The following is a 17,962-nucleotide window of genomic DNA, read 5'->3' as shown; positions in this document are numbered from 1 at the left end:
CTCCAAGAAAAGCTCCTTTAGGCAGAGGGTCCGGACGAGGACCTTCTGTAGGGTGGGGTACGTTGACCGCTCTGGGCTACTCTGAGTCCCAGGGAGAGAACTGCCACCCGGCAGTGGTGACAGCGAGGACAATCATAAACAGCGGCCGTGGCTTCCAGGGGCTTTGTACTGTCACCGTTCGGCCCCCAGAAAGACGAACTGAAGGGAGCGCATCACAGTGTGGAGAATCAAGTCTTGGCGTTGAGTTTGGGCTTCGATCAGGACAGAGGACGAGGGAAGAAGCCCCCCCGAGATCTGAAGAGAAGGGAGACCACAGGGAACAGAGGGCTGGAGAACGGGCCTTTGAAATCCTGCCGATGATGTTCACGGGCGCTTTCCCAAGCTGCACATGGGCAGGAAAGACCGGAATGAACAGAAAATGGTCTGGAGAAGTAACTAGGGTACGGATCTCCATATATGTCCCAGGCTGCCCCTGGGTAACACCCATACAGGGAAGAACAGCATTGCAAGGGCTTTGAAAACTAAACAAACATTTAGGGTCCCGGCCTCCAGAAGGTGATTCAGGACTTGAAGTTTGACAGAAACTGGACTGGTTGTTTGCTAAAATAACGATAATAAAAAGTTAACATGCTCCAGGAGATTTTAATGGAACCCAGAGTCTCCTAATACTCACCATGTCCAGGATACAATGCAAAATTACTTGATATTCAAAGGAACAGGAGAAGTAAACAAATCTCAAAGGGAAAGGCAATTAACAGATGCCAACCTCAAGATGATTCAGATGCTGGAGCAATGAACAAATAACATGAAGCAGCTGTTATGACCACGCTCCACAAATTAAAAATGAACAATGTTTTTCTTTCCCTGCAAAGAAACTGAAGCAATAAAAACAAAATAACCAAATGAAAATTTTAGAACAGAATAACAAAAATTAAAATTTTTGTTAACTGAAAGGGGTCAACAGCTCAATGGCACTGATGGAGGAAAGTCAATGACTTATAAATGGACCAAAAGAAAGCATCATAACTGAACAACAAAAAGATTTAAAAAAATGAATAGAGACCCAGGAACTTATGGAACAACAGCGAAAGTGCTAATATTCATATCACTGGAGTCCCAAAAGAGAGGAGAAAGAGGCCCTGGCCGGTTGCCTCAGCGGTGGAGCGTCGACCTGGCGTGCGGGGGTCCTGGGTTCGATTCCTGGCCAGGGCACATAGGAGAGGCACCCATTTGCTTCTCCACCACCCCCTCCTTCCTCTCTGTCTCTCTCTTCCCCTCCTGCAGCCGGGGCTCCATTGGAGCAGGGATGGCCGGGTGCTGGGGATGGCTCCTTGGCCTCTGCCCCAGGTGCTAGAGTGGCTCTGGTCGTGGCAGAGCGACGCCCCGGAGGGGCGGAGCATCGCCCCCTGGTGGGCAGAGCATCGCCCCTGGTGGGCGTGCCGGGTGGATCCCGGTCGGGCGCATGCGGGAGTCTGTCTGACTGTCTCTCCCTGTTTCCGGCTTCAGAGGGGTACAAGGGAAAAAAAAAAAACTACTTAAAAAAAAAAAAAGAGAGGAGAAAGACTGGTGCAGAAAATATATATATTCTAGCCCTGGCCGGTTGCCTCAGTGGTAGAGCATCAGCCCGGCATGTGGAAGTCCCGGGTTCAATTCCCGGCCAGGGCACACAGGAGAAGCGCCCATCTGCTTCTCCACCTTTCCCCCTCTCCTTCCTCTCTGTCTCTCTCTTCCCCTCCTGCAGCCAAGGCTCCATTGGAGTAAAGCTGGCCCAGGTGCTGAGGATGGCTCCATGGCCTCTGCCTCAGGCGCTAGAATGGCTCTGGCCACAACGGAGCAATGGCCCAGATGGGCAGAGCATCAACCCCTGGTGGGCATGCCGGGTGGATCCTGGTTGGGCGCATGCAGAATTTTGTCTGACTGCCCGCCTGCTTCTAACTTCAGAAAGAAAAAAAAGAAAAAAATATATATATATTCTAGTTAACAGTCCCTGAAAACACCCTAAATTTGGTGAAAGAAATAGGTTTATCAATTCAAGGAGCTCACCACCCCCAAATAGGATACACTTAAAGAAAACCATAACCATCTAAATCATAATCAAACTGCTGAAACCTAAAGATAAAATCTTGAAAATAACAGAGAGAATTACGTTACATACAGGGGAACAATTTAAATGACAGCTGATGTCTCATCAAAAACCATGGGGGCCAGAAGACAGTGGGACATTTTTCAAAGTACTGAAACAAAAGAACCATTCACCTAGAATTCTGTGTATATCCAGCCAACATATCCTACAGGGGTGAAGGGATAATAAAGACATTCTCAAACAAAGGAAACCAAGAAGTCTTCACCACTAGATCTGCTTTTAAAGAAATACTAACACAAGTTCTTTAGGTTAACCAAAAATGACAACAGAGAAATTGAGAATGTCATGGATGAAAAAAGAACAGTAAAAGTGAAAAATAGCTGAGTAAATATAACATTCTATTTCTATCCTTCCTTAAATGAGGTAAGACGGTTGAAAGATAAAATCATGACATTATCCGATGGGGCTTTTAGCGTATGTAGATACATTAAAAATACACGTGCTAGGGCCCTGGCCAGTTGGCTCAGTGGTAGAGCGTCGGCCTGGCGTGCAGAAGTCCTGGGTTCGATTCCCGGCCAGGGCACACAGGAGAGGCGCCCATCTGCTTCTCCACCCCTCCCCCTCTCCTTCCTCTCTGTCTCTCTCTTCCCCTCCCACAGTGAGGCTCCATTGGAGCAAAGATGGCCTGGGCGCTGGGGATGGCTCCTTGGCCTCTGCCCCAGGCGCTAGAGTGGCTCTGGTTGCGACAGAGCGATGCCCCGGATGGGCAGAGCATCGCCCCCTGGTGGGCAGAGCGTCGCCCCCTGGTGGGCGTGCCGGGTGGATCCCGGTCGGGCGCATGCAGGAGTCTGTCTGACTGTCTCTCCCCGTTTCCAGCTTCAGAAAAATACAAAAAAAAAAAAAAAAATACACGTGCTAGCTACCACATAGTGAGGAAGACCCAGGGACCCCTACGGTTGGAAACTTTCTACATGCAACTTGAGGTGGTAACATACTAACTCTAAGTAGACTGAAAAATTAAGTATACATTTTGTAACCTCAAAATCAACCTCTAAAAAAGCATGCAAAGTGGTACAGTTTAAAAAAGAAAAAAAAAAAAAAGCCAATGTATACATTAAAACGAAGTACAAAAAACATAAATAAATCCAATTAAAAATAAATTTCAATTTTTTTTTCCTTTCTACTGAATTCATTGGGGTGACACTGGTTCACAAAATCATGCGGGTTTCTGGTGCCCCCTTCTACACATCATGTGTACACTCCATGGTGTGCTCACCAACCCCAACTCAAGTCTCTCTGCCCATCACCCTTCACCCCTCCCTTCCGCCCTCCCCCAAATTTCCATTTTTTTTTAATAGGCGGCTCTTTATCTGATATAGAGGTTGCAACAACAAAAGACAGCTCACTTCTATTAAAAAATTCATTTCAATCTTAAAGTAGAAATGCTTGAGTCCTCAGCCCTAATTTTAAAGAAAGCAGAGAATTTCTCACGTTTCATACACCAGGGTCTAGCCCCCTTGCCCCACCGGAGCCAGAAGCCAGAATTACCTGTGAAGTTCTGCGCTTTGAGATGCAGATCGTAGAGTTTGTGGATGTAGCGGATGTACATCTCCTCCTTGTTCAGTTCCGTCTTATAGAAGTTCTGGGAAAAAAAAAATGCACGTGTGGATAGTTCCTCAACAGCGAGGCTTTCTACTCTGCTGACGTCTCATGACACTGACCCAAGAGAACTGATGCATTTTTTTTTTCATATCAATGTTTTTAAAACCATAAAGTGAGGAAGGCCCAGGGACGTGCGTTTAATTCAACACCATCTGTGTTAAGTGTGACCTGGCAATCATGGAATGCGCTGGAAACTTCTGTGGGTGTTATTACCTTTGATTAACGTTTCTTTTGTAACTTTTCATTTTTTTTTTTTTTGTTAAACTGCTAGTGGACAATTAGCTTATTACTAAAACAACAGTGAAATATGTAACAGATTAACCTGTTGTTGTTTTTTATTTAATTAGTGATATTCAAAGCAGTGTCTTTCGAGTGTCAAACACATTTACTCTAAGGAAAAACGAAACATGGCTGAGGAAAAACAATGGAAACATTCTGAGGGTGCTGTTTGGAATTTCTCACTTGTGCTGGAGTTCAAATGTTTCTAGTTTATGTATAAAACATAAAGGGATGAATAGATATTTTGTTTCAAATTATTATTATAAAGAGGTGAGCTCACTGAAAATATTTTACTTATTATTGATTAAGAGAAAAGTACCTCGATCTTCCTCAACGTCAACTAACACATTTCAATGTTATCAAAATCTCCACTTGGACATACCCGGGCACAACACCTTGGCATTTACAGGTGCATCGGCCGCATTCACCTCTATATCCTTCACCACGTTAGAAAGTACATCATTCCCCACAGAACTTAGTAAATAGAAGCCAACGTATATACGAAGCTGGATTCCGGCAGAAACACGGACGCTGTGAGGCTTAAACGAGGCACCTTCAGGAGCGCCTGGGCCACGAAACACCTGCTCCCAGCGGGGGAGTTCCTGCCTCTCTACTTCTCTGCTGCCGTCTGACCGGTGCTCCTCGGTAGAGGAGGGAGGAACACGAGACATGATGGGGGACACATCTGACGGCCAGCAGGGGGACAGGTCTTTCTAACGGGGAAAGGCCACGAATCCTCCAAGCTTTTGAAGCTGGTTAGCTTGAGAGGGCTTCGGGAATGGATGAAGCTCGCGATTGTGGCCCCTTCCACTGTGCTTGAAGCCTGAGGACCCTCGTCTGGGGGTGTGCGTTCTGGGTAACACCCCCCAGGTGTCCGTTCTTCTAATCTTGTGACGCTGACACTTCGTTGAACATAAAAAAAATTTTTTTTCCCCCAATTTAGACCATTATCCTTCCCTTTTCCTCTTGTGTCCTGTAGCCCCTGGCATTCATTCTTTTAAACAACTAAGTAAATAGTGCTATTCACAGCTCTCATCATGACCCAAATCATTTTAATTAGCAAGAACTGTTGTACCAGAAACACAAGTCTAACAACCCCACAGCAGGCTTTTACATTATTAAAGGATGATTTGCTCTAATAGCTTTCTGGTAACAAGCAGCTTTCTTTGAGAACAAAATAAGCAATCACTCTGCAAATGAATAGCTCTTAAAAAAAAAAAAAAAGATTTCTCCATCAGCAGATGAATATATCTCACATATGTCTGGGAGAATGTGGGACAGAATGAAACAATTACCTTTCCTAGCATGAGTCATGTCCAAGACTTTGCATTTTTACCAACCGAACATCCCGGTTTAAATTTAACTCTGATGGTTTGGAAAAGAAAAAAAAAATAGCCAGGGCTCTCCAAAAGACATTCTGGAATTGATCTTTCTGAGAGAGAAAAAGACTGTCTGAGAGGAAGGGAGTGGCTGATGAGAATCGTATTGATGCTGAAAACATCAAGAAGTTTCCAGATGGAGTGGAAGCTAAGAAGATCAGCTTCAATGCTATCTACATATTTGCTTCTTTAATAAGAAATATGCTAGTTGAAATGAGAACAGCTTTGAAAATGGTAACAATCTCTCTAGGGGCTACTCTCAGTCCCTGTAGAAAGCGAGCTGGATACATTCTTTGTCTCCAGCGCATACAGACAGGGCCCCTGATGGTATTAAGCCTCTGGTTCATACCCACAGGGAGACGAGAACAAACACATTTAGGACAGAGCACTAATCCGTTCCTCCGAGGAACCACTCGTGTTACTCCGATGGAGGAAATGAACTCAGGCAAATGCACCTGGGCGTGTTGACCAAGCAAACGGAGGCACCGTGGGAGAACACGACGGGGAAGGAAGGGGTCCTCTGGGAACCGGTCAAGGCTTTGCCTTGAGGTTGCTCGCCGGACGTTGCGCCTGGAGTTGGGGTAGAGCCAGGGCTACGGAGACAATCTGAGAGGACCGATAGCTCACCGGGACCTTAGCTTTTCTCCCTAAACGCACGAGCAGGGCTGTGGCTAAGGACACAGCTCAGGCTAAGGACGGTGACTATGGTGGAAGGCTGGCAAAATACGGTGGAATGTCCCACACAGGACATTCCACAGTGGGGGTGGCTCAGAGTTCAAGGTCAGAAATAAGCTTGAAGGGAGGTGGGGGTGAAATGAGCTGACCCAGCAAGCTTGGCCTGATGGCTGGAGGTTACCTTTGAGCCAGGTGACCCAAGTGATGGGAGAAAGCCCCTACCCAGATGCGGCCTGAGGGAGGACACTTGGGTCTCACTATTTCTAGATGCTTATGTTGGAGGTGGAGATGTAACAATTAATTCCAAGAGGAGGATAGAGCGTCTGCCCGGCGTGTGGAAGTCCTGGGTTCGATTCCCGGCCAGGGCACACCAGAGAAGCGCCCATCTGCTTCTCCACCCTTCCCCCTCTCCTTCCTCTCTGTCTCTCTCTTCCCCTCCTGCAGCCAAGGCTCCACTGGAGCAAAGTTGGCTTGGGCAGTGAGGACGGCTCCATGGCCTCTACCTCAGGCATACAGAATGTCTCTGGTTACAACGAGCAATGGTTGAGATGGGCAGAGCATCGCCCCCTGGTGGGCATGCCGGGTGGATCCCGGTTGGGCGGATGCAGGTGTCTTTCTCTCTGCCTCCCCACTTCTCACTTTGGGAAAAATACAATAGATAAATAAATAAATAAATCCGAGAGGAGGAGGAGGACATGGTGGGTGCGGTCGAGAATACAGTCGTATCCTCAGAGATGAAGAACCGTGCAGGGAGGAAACAAGTCCGGGAAACAGAAGGAGACAGAAGACGGTGGAAAGTCCTGAGCTTCAAAGAGAGGCCGTGAGGGAATTAACAAAACCAAACCAAATAAAACAAGACCGAAGCCAATGACCCAGACGAGGCCGAATCAGCGCGGGGCAGAACACGCCCTCTAGGTGCGGGCAGACGCCGGGCAGCAAGGCGAGGGAGAGGGTCAGAGTGAGGGCAGAACAGATGGTGAGGTTTCGTTTATTCTGCAAAACGACGAAGAAACCGTGACGCGCTGGAAAGAGTCACAGAGTCCTACATTTCCAACCCGAGTAAGGGAAATGATCAAAAGCATTGGTTTCCCGTCTTTGAACTCTGAAAAATAAATGTCTAAGTGTACATATTCTTTTGCCCCGTGGTGAGACCGTCAGTTGGTTGAACTGTTAAGTCATGAGACATTTCAATGCAAACGTCGTTTTCCCGGGACAGACCTGAGTGAGCCTGTTCTCCTCGCCCAATACTGGACGCCACTCTCCGAGAAATGTCCTGTTTGGGTGCCAAAGCACAGCCATGATCATCCTACTTATAACCCAAACCTTAGCGATATATATATATATATATATATATTACATATATATATATATGAATGATAGATTTAATTTACAAAGAAGCTACAGAGTGCACATGAGTGTGTCTGACAGAAAACGGTCATCTGGTCACAAAAGAAGAGATCACCACTATTTCATGTATTAAAGAAGGACAGAAAGAAACTGTCTGCACAGAAGTGTGGTGGGGAGTTAGACGGATATGAGCAGAGCAAGGACACCACGCCCGCCAGGCACAGAGGGCCACCAGGGCAGGAAGCCCCGGTTGCCTAGCAACAGGCAAAACTGGGAAGACGAAGATCTCGCCCCCAGGGTGACCTTCCCCCCACGAGCAGACTGCTGGTCAGGCGGTTTAGAGCCCCCTGATCTCCTATCTCTGGTCACATGGTTTGGACCTTTCCTCTCCCAGTATATTGCTAGTCATGTGGGCCAGATGTCCTTAGCAGGGGAGTGCATTGGAGGCCAGAGAACTGTCCTGCCGTTTTAACTCCCAGGAATGACATCGGCTTCAGGTACGTTTCAGCTCCAGAACCAGATAAGCAGGACCACAGCTGCTGACCTCTGACCGGCTGGATGGACTATGGCCCCCTGCCCTGGCTCCGACCAATCAGGGGAGACTGCAACCAGGACACACCTGGAGAGCCGCTGAGTATTCCATTGAGATCCTCCCCTGGGGCCGCCCCTAAGACCTCCACCCTGAAAATCTCTTAGGACTGAGGACCCTGCAAGCCCCCTCCCAGCCGGAGCGTGGCTGCACTCTCCCCTCCCCCCTTCTTCCCCCACAGGCCTCCGTGTCCTACACTCTCAGGCTCCTCAGGACACTTGCAGCCAGGGGAGCAGTGGGCAGTGGCAGCTGGCCCCGGGTGACCCCCGCCCTGTCCCCAAGGCCCCCCTTCCCTCTGACTTCCCCGGGAGCCGCAGTGGGCCTGCCTGCCCAGGCTCTTCTGTTCTAGGCGCCTCCTCGTTTCCCTGTCCCCACCTTTATAAAACCTACTCCCCAAATCGCCTGGACCCATGCTGTGAAATTTTTCCAGCACGAAGTCAAGAACCCACAGCTGACCAGCTGGCCCCAGGCAGACCCGAAGGGCCGGGTTTCACATCCGGCAACAGGAGTACAAAGTCCTCTATCGGGGACACGGTGCTTTGTCCTAGAGAGCAACCGGGGACCCCAGGATGACAGAGCCACGCGACAGGAGAACGTATGGCATCTCGTTGGGCGCCCAGCTCTCTGACTCAGGGCCGCCGGGCGCCGTGTTGCGTTTTACATACTCGGAGGCGGTCAGTTTTTATGACTCAACTCCACCTGAACCCCGCGAGGCCTCTTCTACACACACACTTCTAAACTCTTCCGAGAGACGTCCAGCTAAAAACACCCTGCGGACCGGAACCAAACCCCACACGGTCTGTCTCCGGGTGAGACAACAAAGGTGAGGGCGCTGGGCGGAGAGGGGGCCGGGTCACTGACCAGGAGGCTCACGGTGCAGCCGATCTTCTTGCCGTCCACCTCGCCCACTTTCATGCAGTCCCTGCGAACAGAAAGCGGCGGTCAGAGCTCAGAACCCCCTTCCCGGGGGCGCACACACGCTCTCTCCGGGAAGGAAGAGGCGAGCTGCCGTTCAGAGCGGGGTGGGGGGTGGGGGTGGGGTGGTCTCGGACTCCTGAGCCTCCGTTGCCATGGAGAAGTCCACTTCTGGGTGGACGGCGCTCCCTCTCAATGGGCCGGGCTCGGGGAGAAAGGGCGAGGGCGTGTTACGGTGCAATACACCCCCTGACGTGGGCGTGGCCTGGCCATCCGCAAGGAGAAGGAGGATTTCGTTTGTTTTTTCAAATAAAACAAAAATCCTAGTGCACTGAAGTGGGACACACTGCTTGAACAGTTTAGGTCATTTAAAAATCAAAACTAAAAAAAATAAAATAAAATGATGTCTCTGAAAGCAGCATGGTTGGACCAATCCGCGTTGCCCTGTCTCCACCCTCCAATGGATGGACCCACTTCCTGGCTCCAAGGGGTGGGCCCGGCTTGAACAACACACAAAAAAAGCCCCTTTTAATAGCGGGACTCTGAGGACCCGCCCCCTCCGGGAAGGATCCGAGAGACCTGCGGACCAGAACAAAGACAGAAAGAAAGGGGGCGGCCCAGCTACACTTTCTGAACCGGCCAGTTAGACGGTCCTGTTCTCACCGCCCCGGGTCCGGTGACCAGGGCTCTGCGGGAGGGACGCTAGCGCCTCGGGCACGGTGCTCCCACGCTGCCCGGCGCACCCACCCGGGGGCCGCCCACGCCGCTCACCTGTAATCCAGCAACCTCTCCATCAGACGGGTCACCGTGGCGATTAACGAAACCCCGCTCTCCCTCCATGTTTCCCGCTCAATTTTCTTCAGCAGACTGGAAAAGAGAGAGAACCCGGGGCCGCCTTCAACATTTATTTTTATCGGTCACCATGACAACCATCTTACTTTCTTTCCCTGGGTACCTTACCCACGCACACACGCCTTAGCAACCACCGCAACATCTTAACAAGGAGCACAATTTGCAGAAACAACGTCTTACCTAGGGTAGGGGCCAAAGAGCGGAATTCTAATCCCGGAAGCATTGACAAAGCAAATGGGTTTTCAGGTTATCCAAGTCACAGCAACACGAACGCATGCAGACAGTCACGTTTTCAGAACAGGCAAGCCCCTCACGGCTCTCCGAGGTCTTTTTGTTTCTCCCCCCACCCCCCCATTCTCCCTTACAGGAGCTGGGCTGATGCCTCCCCACATCAAAAATAACATCGCCAGCAGCACAAGCGGCCGTCCCTATACATCTGCCTGGAAGTCCGAGCTGGCTGGATTCGGGGAGCTCGGTTTCCCTACCTCTCCGCCGAGCGCATCCTCGCCCGCGCAGGGGTGCTGCAGGCAATGCCACAGCAAAACCCTTGTGCAGACGGAGTGACGCTGTGGCGTGTCTTCTCTCTCTCTCTTAACATTTGCCCACTCACTACACACTGTGCTTTCAGCCGTCCCCATTCCCTGCGTCACCGGCCGCAGAGGCTTGGCTGTGTGGTGGTCACAGCCGCCGGGCGACAGGGACCAAGTCACGGGTCCTTCCTCCTACCTGCGCCCCCTCACCCTGAGCACCTCGTGGCGGAGGTGCTGTGTCAACACAAAGCCACACCAGTCCCGACCACCAGGGTCTGTCTGCATCATGCCTGCTCCCGGCTTCCTGGCGGACGACGAACCGGACCCTGGGGGAAGCCGGGACGGCTGACCGTGCCCCACGTGGTGTCAGTGGGCACATCCGCGTGGCCACGGGAAGACAGGGTCTGACCCCTCTGAACTGACCGATCGCCCTCTCCGTCTAAAACCTGGCGTCTCGTTCCTCTTGGGGTCAGAAACCCCATACACAATGCAGACTCCCACGTGCAGCCTGAGCCTGCCGTCTGCCGGGCTCAGTGGAAGAGAGAGCAGGGCTGTGCTGTCCAGGCTCATTGGGGGGGGGGGGGTTTGTGGCGGGACGGGCTCGCTGCTCCCCCCACTGCGGGCTGTCCCTGTCCAGTGTCCAGCCTCTGTTCTGTCTCCTCAGCGGTCACCTGTGCATCCCTGACTGTTTCTTTTCTCTCGTTGATGCTGGACTGTTCCATACACTGTGTGTGTGCGGTGGGAGCGGGGGGGGGGGGAGCGTATGAAAAGATGGGCTTGCAACAACTGATGCCCCACGGAAAGGTCCCCTCGTTTGATTAAAACGTGTTATTATTTTTCTTTCTTTCCAAAACGAAACGAGCCCTCTGAACGCCCATTTCCAGCTGAAATGCCCAAGTGGCCTCGAACCAGGCGCTCAGATGGAAACCTGTCTGCCAGAGCCGTGCCGAAGAGCGCCGAGACCTCCCCAAGTGGCAGCCCACACCTCCGAGACTTTCAGAGGCTTGGAAAACAAAGAACTCAGCGTTAAGTAATCATTCTAAAAATACAGGGGCTCCTTTTATGGGCGTGTTTCATAACTGCGCACAGCCTCCCCGGTGCAGCAAGAAAGGGGAGCTGCCTAAGCCTCCTGTGAGGTCGGGCACGGCTCTGCCCAGCCCGTTTCCCGGTGAACCCGGCACCCGGGTGCCTAAGTCTCTGGCGAGGTCGGGCACGGCTCTGCCCAGCCCGGTTCCCGGCGAACCCGGCACCCGGGTGCCTAAGCCTCCTGTGAGGTCGGGCACGGCTCTGCACCGAGGTCGGGCACGGCTCTGCCCAGCCCGTTTCCCGGCGAACCCGGCACCCGGGTGCCTAAGTCTCTTGCGAGGTCGGACACGGCTCTGCCCAGCCCGGTTCCCGGGGAACCCGGCGCCCAGAGGTCGGGGCCGAGTCTGGAACCCAAACGGCTCGGGTTTCGCAGTCAAGGCGGTTCTTCGTGTCCAAGCTCGAGCCCCAGTGTGATGTGAAGCAGACCCAGGGCGATGAGCACCCATGCTGCAGTCTCTCTCGGTGACTGGGCAGAGACGGGGGTATCTTCATCGGGTCTGTAACCAATGTCCCCGCGCCCGGGCTGAGTCCCCGGGAAACTCATCGAAGGACAGCAGGAGGTGGTATCTTACTGCTAACAGACAGGCCATGGCGGCCCCGTCACCCTGAGTCCTGCAGGACAGGACGACACAGACCTTGGCAGGCTCCCCTCTAGGAAGGAATACTGGGGGTGGGGGAGGGTTTGACCTTCAGTCTGCCTCTCTCTCTATCCTACCGGGGTGCGCCGAGCCTAGCACTCGCACATAAAACACCTGCGTCTGGGCATCATGCCCTCCGCATCCGAAGAAAAGCGTCCGACACCTGACGCACGCCTCACCGCCGCCTGCAGCCCCGCGTCCAGCCTGTGATCACCACAGAAAGACCTCTCACCCTGATCTGGCATCTTCCCTAGAGCAGCACATGATAGGGCACGCTCTCAGGGACCAGGGAGAAACTGAGGCGGGAGTTAGCTCTTCTGGAATGTTCTTTTAGGGCCCCCCACCCCCACCCACGCTGTAGGGACTCCCGCTGTGCTCCCAGGGGGCACCCTCCCTGCTGCGTTCCCAGCCCCAGGGAGGTGCTCCATCAAGCCGAACGCGCCCATCGGGGAGCAGCCAGGGGAAGCCGAGTTTAGTTCTGATTCTCGGAGCTGATGTGTCTGCTCTATTCTCATCTAGCGCACCGGCGTCTGCGGTCCCCGGCGTCAGCGTTCTCGAGAGCAATAAATCCCGACTCCGACTGCTTTCAAAAAGACGCAGCGCAGGTAAACAAAGACGGTGTCAGGATCGGAGAAGGATGGCCCCGGGTCTTGTGCCGACGAATGGGAAGTCTCGTTCTGGGGCTGCTTTGGCGAGTGCTATGTTTTATGGACTCAGCGAGCCGCCTCCCGCGTCTGAACAAATTTTAGGAAGTTTCAGACACGAATTACAGAGAGCCAGTGAGACTGTGCGCCATCACGACACGTGCTCCTAACTCATAAGGCGTACAGCGACTCCCTGTGACCACCCCGGTTCGCTGTGGTTTCTACAGCCCAAAAAAGCATGTTATTGTTACCCAAAATATGGTCAGATTTTCACTTTTCTTCTCTGAGCCCGGGGAAGTAACGCTATGTCATCATCGCTTTAGATTTTATTTTATTCCCAACGATGATGATCACAAAAGCATGAAAGGAAAAATATTGACAGTAGCATTTCTAGTAACCGGCTAAGAATGAACAAAAGCATGCAATTCTCAGCTGCAAAATGAATCAATGCGCTTTGAATGGTCCTCGTTACAGATGCTTAATATTTTAATTATCGGTTTTGATGTTAACGCCCAGGTACATCTGCAGCTGAGAAGTCGTATGGATACCCAGGCAATCCAAATGTCACGCTCTCAGGCCCTTTATTAATAAGGCAGGTGAGAGGCACCATCGCCAGACGGGAGTCCTCATAAATCTTGTGAACTGATCGTAAAAGTTAATCACGAGCCTCCAGAGATTCATTTCACCGAGCGCTTTCTCCTGTTGGCTCTTTGTTCCGACCGAGGACGACGAGTGGAAGTGAGAGCCGTTTTCGAAAGCCATTTATTATTATCGGATGAGGTTTCCATCAGAACTCTCGCCGAACTCCAGCTGTCGCCGCCACAGACAGACGCTTTGTACGGGAGCACGGAGGAGGGGCTGGCGAACAGCGTTTCACACGACAGTGTCAGAGGCAACGGTGCTCGCTGGTCAGGACTCGGTGCCGAGAGAGCACGTGGTCACCCCCCCACACCCCCCACCACCACCACCAGAGACCGGCACACCCTTTCTTGGCTTGTCGTCTCAATATAATCTTCCTAAAAGCTCCGAGAGTGATTCTGATTCAGGCAAGCTGACATCCGTCGGTCATTAATCCTACTTCTCAAAGCAACACACGTTCACACGTCCGGAGCTCTCTGTTCACTCTGTTCATGGTCATGAAGTGAATTATGGAATGCTGTGTTTGGCTGTCAGTCACGCTTCAGACTTTCAGGTGACACTTGGGCATCAGAAACACGTTATAAGTTTACCAGGTTTGGAAAATGACTACGGCCCATAGAACACTCTAGAGAAAGCAGTGTGAGAATTAAAATCCTAGGCGTGCGTGGGGGGTGTCCTGGCTGGCCGTGTCACTCGATGCGCGAATGAATACCAGGTACGGACGATTCATCCTGGGACGGTCCTCACGCTCCATCGATCAGGACCATCTCCAAGTCCCTCGTGCACACTCCGTGGCTTCTCCACCCTCCACCCAAATCCCTACCACGGAGCGCACTGGAAATGACTCGCCTCTCTGATATTCCGACAGGAACCATTCAGGAAGCGCCGAGTCACGCCGAGAGAGCCATCGGCACGGCGGAATGGAACGGAGCGTGGAAGAACCGATGAAGGACGGGGTTCATGGTCCCAACAGCAGAGCAGCCTGGCCGTGGGGAGCCCTGCTACACCCCAACACCGCCTCGCCTTAGTTAACATCACTGTCCCCCAGCCCCGGTTCGGAAGTTATCAGGCAGAAAAAGAGAGAGAGCTTGCCTGTGTCGCACGCAGCCTGTCCTACGCAGAGATCAAAATCAGACCTGCCTAATCATCAACGAAACGAGCTCCATCCGCCAAAGATAGGCAATGACCCTTGATCCCGCCCCCGCCCCCGAGGACACACGTCTGTGAGCCCCAAGCAGTCTCTGCAGCACTCAGCCGCGTCACTGACGCCACGCCAAACCCCCCGGGCCGACACGCCCGGGCACAGGCACGTTACTCACATACTGTTGAAGAGCTCCCGGTAGGTCTCGTCCCCTTTGCCTTCGGACATCAGGCTGTCCAGCTTGTCGATGAGCTTGGCCTCCACCTGAAACAGACCCGAGGACTGACTCCCCCTCTGCTTCCCCGTCACAAGCAGCATCTCTCGGCCGATGGAGAACACGGTGAGAACACATGGGCCACGGCCAGGTGTGTGGACGCGGCGTGATCAGCTATGGTGAACGGCAGACGCCCCCTTGGAATTCCAGGGGGGCTCATACCGACGGGGCACCCCGAGCAACTTCAGACTCCCCACAGGGTTGGGTCCGGATGCCACTGGGGCGTCTCTTGCTCGATTCCGACCCAAGTGCCCGCAGCCCGGCTTCAGTATTGGAGTCTTTTTCTCAGGAGTTCTAAAAACTGGCTCATCCACGTTTTTTTCCTTTTTCAAAACTCTCTCTCTCTTTCTCTCTCTCTCTCTCTCTCTATATATATATATATATATATATATATATATTTGTTTCTATGTATGTATGTGGGCTCTCTGCTTGCTGGAATAGTTGACAATCCTTTCTCTAACTTTTGAGAAAAGCTTCACATGGAGAAGCATGAAGCGAGGACCAAGTCCTTCCCACAGGTGAGGGCAGTGGCCAGGTGGACGGACAGGGGGTTGCGCGCCTGCCACCTGAGTGACATGGCAGATAGATGCAGCCTGTGTCCAGGCGATCGGGTTTTGGAACAAGAACAGGCATCTTTCCGAAGCTGGACCAGTGCTGTGAGAACCCATGTCAACGAGAAATGACAGATTCCTACCCTCGGGACTTCCTTGGTAAGAATTCCCATTGTGTCCCCCGCAAGTCGATTCTCTGTGCTTCAGGCAAAGAGCAATAAAATGCCCTGCACTTCAGATGCTCAATGCTAAGCCATTCCCTGCGCGTCAGATGCTCAATGCTAAGCCATTCCCCGAATGCAGTGTGCAGACTGCTGTGCACACGACGATTTTAAGACTCATTAACCTTCTGATTCCCCCTGTGTTGTGTCCTCCGGGGAGCAAAGAAAGCCTCCGCCACTCTTAAACACAGACCTGGGAAACCACAGGGTTTTCTGGCTGAAAGGGAAGGAAGTGGTTTACCAGGGGTTTCCCAGAGACTCGGGGGGCGGGGGGACGTAGGACCAGACGGGTGTCCAAGAACACAGGGCTGGGCAGGGGCTGGCCAGGCGGGCATCTGGTCTGTTGCCGGCTAGTTCAGCCTCGACTCCGTCAGCTCGGGGCTGCGCCTTGGGAATGGGCGCCCCCGGCCACTCTGAGGAGCCGCCCGCCCGCCCGCGCACCTACCTGTTTGAAGTTGCCACTGTGCCTGTGCTCCCAGTCCATCATGTCGTGGAAAATGGGGATCATGACGTTCCGCAGGTCCGGCTGGGGGATCAAGGTCACCTCCAGGAAGGGGCCGATCAGGGCGGGGATGAAGTGAAGCTTGTGCTCGCCTAAACCGAAGGAAACATTTGCTGCATTTCAGCCTCCTTTAGCCTCCGTTAAGATTTCAGAAAGTTAGTGTTACAAAGTTTCTTTACAACGATTGAGAGTTGCCTCCGTTATATGTATCTGTTTTTCCCCAGGCAAGCAAGTCTTTTCTTAGGCAGGTATGTCCACAGTCAGTCTCAAGGTGTTGATTACTCTTTCTCCATCATTTTTATTAAAAACTAGAGAATGAGTTTTTTCACAGTTAAAAAAAAAAAAAAGCCAAAAGGCACAATTAAAAATTACATAAATGATCAGGAATTGGTTATGTATACTACGGAACATTCCCCACACTGGAAATTTCATGCTGCCATTGAAAATGAGATTGAGGAAGGATGACTGAAATCAAGGTCTTCAATATCATTAACTGAAAAAGGTACAATTCCGCACATACCCGTGTAGCTTTTATTTAAAAAATATATATGATAGTCTAGAACAGGGGTCCCCAAACTACGGCCCGCGGGCTGCATGCGGCCCCCTGAGGCCATTTATCCGGCCCCCACCGCACTTCCGGAAGGGGCACCTCTTTCATTGGTGGTCAGTGAGAGGAGCATAGTTCCCATTGAAATACGGGTCAGTTTGTTGATTTAAATTTACTTGTTCTTTATTTTAAATATTGTATTTGTTCCTGTTTTGTTTTTTTACTTTAAAATAAGATATGTGCATTGTGCACAGGGATTTGTTCATAGTTTTTTTTTATAGTCCGGCCCTCCAACGGTCTGAGGGACAGTGAACTGGCCCCCTGTGTAAAAAGTTTGGGGACCCCTGGTCTAGAACCTGCTGGAGCATCTCAACCGTCGGCCCACGGACTAGTCTGCCAGAAATTCTGTGTCGGGCTGCGAAAGAGTTCACCACCCTGATGTTGTAGATTACAGACCCAAGGATCTCAGTTGAGTTTGCTTATGCTCAGGGTGATTTCTGCCTTCGTGGTCCCTGAAATGAATTCTCCTCTTTGCACTGGTCATCAAGTGTCAACTGTTGAAAACCACTGGTTTACAAGATTATATCCCCAAAGGCTAACCACAGCAGTCATCTCTGGGTGGTGAGACTGCAGGTGAAATTTATATACAAAAAGAAAAAAAAAAGGTGGTTCCAATCTGTATTATTTTTCTTGTTTTGCTTTATTTATTTCTTTTTTTGCATAATAAACACAGCCTAAATAAAAATCTAAACGGTGGTCCAAAAAAGATACATCAATAAAAGAATGTAACAATTTTCTGAAAAGACTTGACTGTAACCATACTGGAGTCAAAATATCAATAGTATATCCGCGAGGGCCCAAAGGTATGGGGTTGCCTGACCTGTGGTGGCACAGTGGATAAAGCGTCGACCTGGAAATACTGAGGTCGCCGGTTCGAAACCCTGGGCTTGCCTGGTCAAGGCACATATGGGAGTTGATGCTTCCAGCTCCTCCCCCCTTCTCTCTCTCTCTCTCTCTCTCTGTCTCTCTCTCTCCTCTCTAAAAATGAATAAAATAAAATAAAATAATAAAAAAAAGACTAAGCCTCAAAGGTATGGGGTTAATAATTCAGGGGAGCTGAAGGTGGAGGGTGGGGTGGACCTGGGTGATTTCGTCGGACGGATGGACGGGTGCTGTGTTCAGCCCGTCACCCCACTCGCCTGGGTGATTTCGTCTGACGGACGGACGGACGGGTGCTGTGTTCAGTCCGTCACCTCACTCGCCTGGGTTACATCTCACTGAGTTTCTGTTTCTGTAACATGACAACGGTGTTCTGCGGAACCGTGTGATTTCTCAAGAGCTAACCTTCAGCATCGTGGACGACAAACCAGCCACAGGACAGGTCGGGTCGGGAAGCTGAGAGGTCAGC

At 51.5% G+C, this 17,962-nt stretch overlaps 1 protein-coding gene across 4 annotated transcripts in view; it reads right to left on the bottom strand.

The window, feature by feature from the left end:
* Window positions 1-17,962, bottom strand: part of DOCK4 (dedicator of cytokinesis 4) — a 353,243-nt gene that overhangs the window by 41,532 nt on the left and 293,749 nt on the right. For 3 of the 4 annotated variants that reach the window (XM_066354464.1, XM_066354467.1, XM_066354466.1), the window contains exons 31-36: window positions 15,951-16,099; window positions 14,638-14,723; window positions 9,962-9,988; window positions 9,701-9,796; window positions 8,876-8,936; window positions 3,632-3,725 (exon numbers count right to left, since the gene is read on the bottom strand). In XM_066354464.1, coding sequence (XP_066210561.1) covers window positions 3,632-3,725; window positions 8,876-8,936; window positions 9,701-9,796; window positions 9,962-9,988; window positions 14,638-14,723; window positions 15,951-16,099 — 513 coding nt within the window. The remainder of the gene's footprint in view (window positions 1-3,631; window positions 3,726-8,875; window positions 8,937-9,700; window positions 9,797-9,961; window positions 9,989-14,637; window positions 14,724-15,950; window positions 16,100-17,962) is intronic. The other variant, XM_066354465.1, reaches the window with a different exon arrangement.

This window comes from Saccopteryx leptura, chromosome 12 (genome assembly GCF_036850995.1).
Source record: "Saccopteryx leptura isolate mSacLep1 chromosome 12, mSacLep1_pri_phased_curated, whole genome shotgun sequence".
In the NCBI taxonomy this organism is placed as follows: domain Eukaryota; kingdom Metazoa; phylum Chordata; class Mammalia; order Chiroptera; family Emballonuridae; genus Saccopteryx; species Saccopteryx leptura.
Note: the sequence above shows the minus strand (reverse complement) of the source record. Positions and strands in the feature narration are given on the sequence as shown.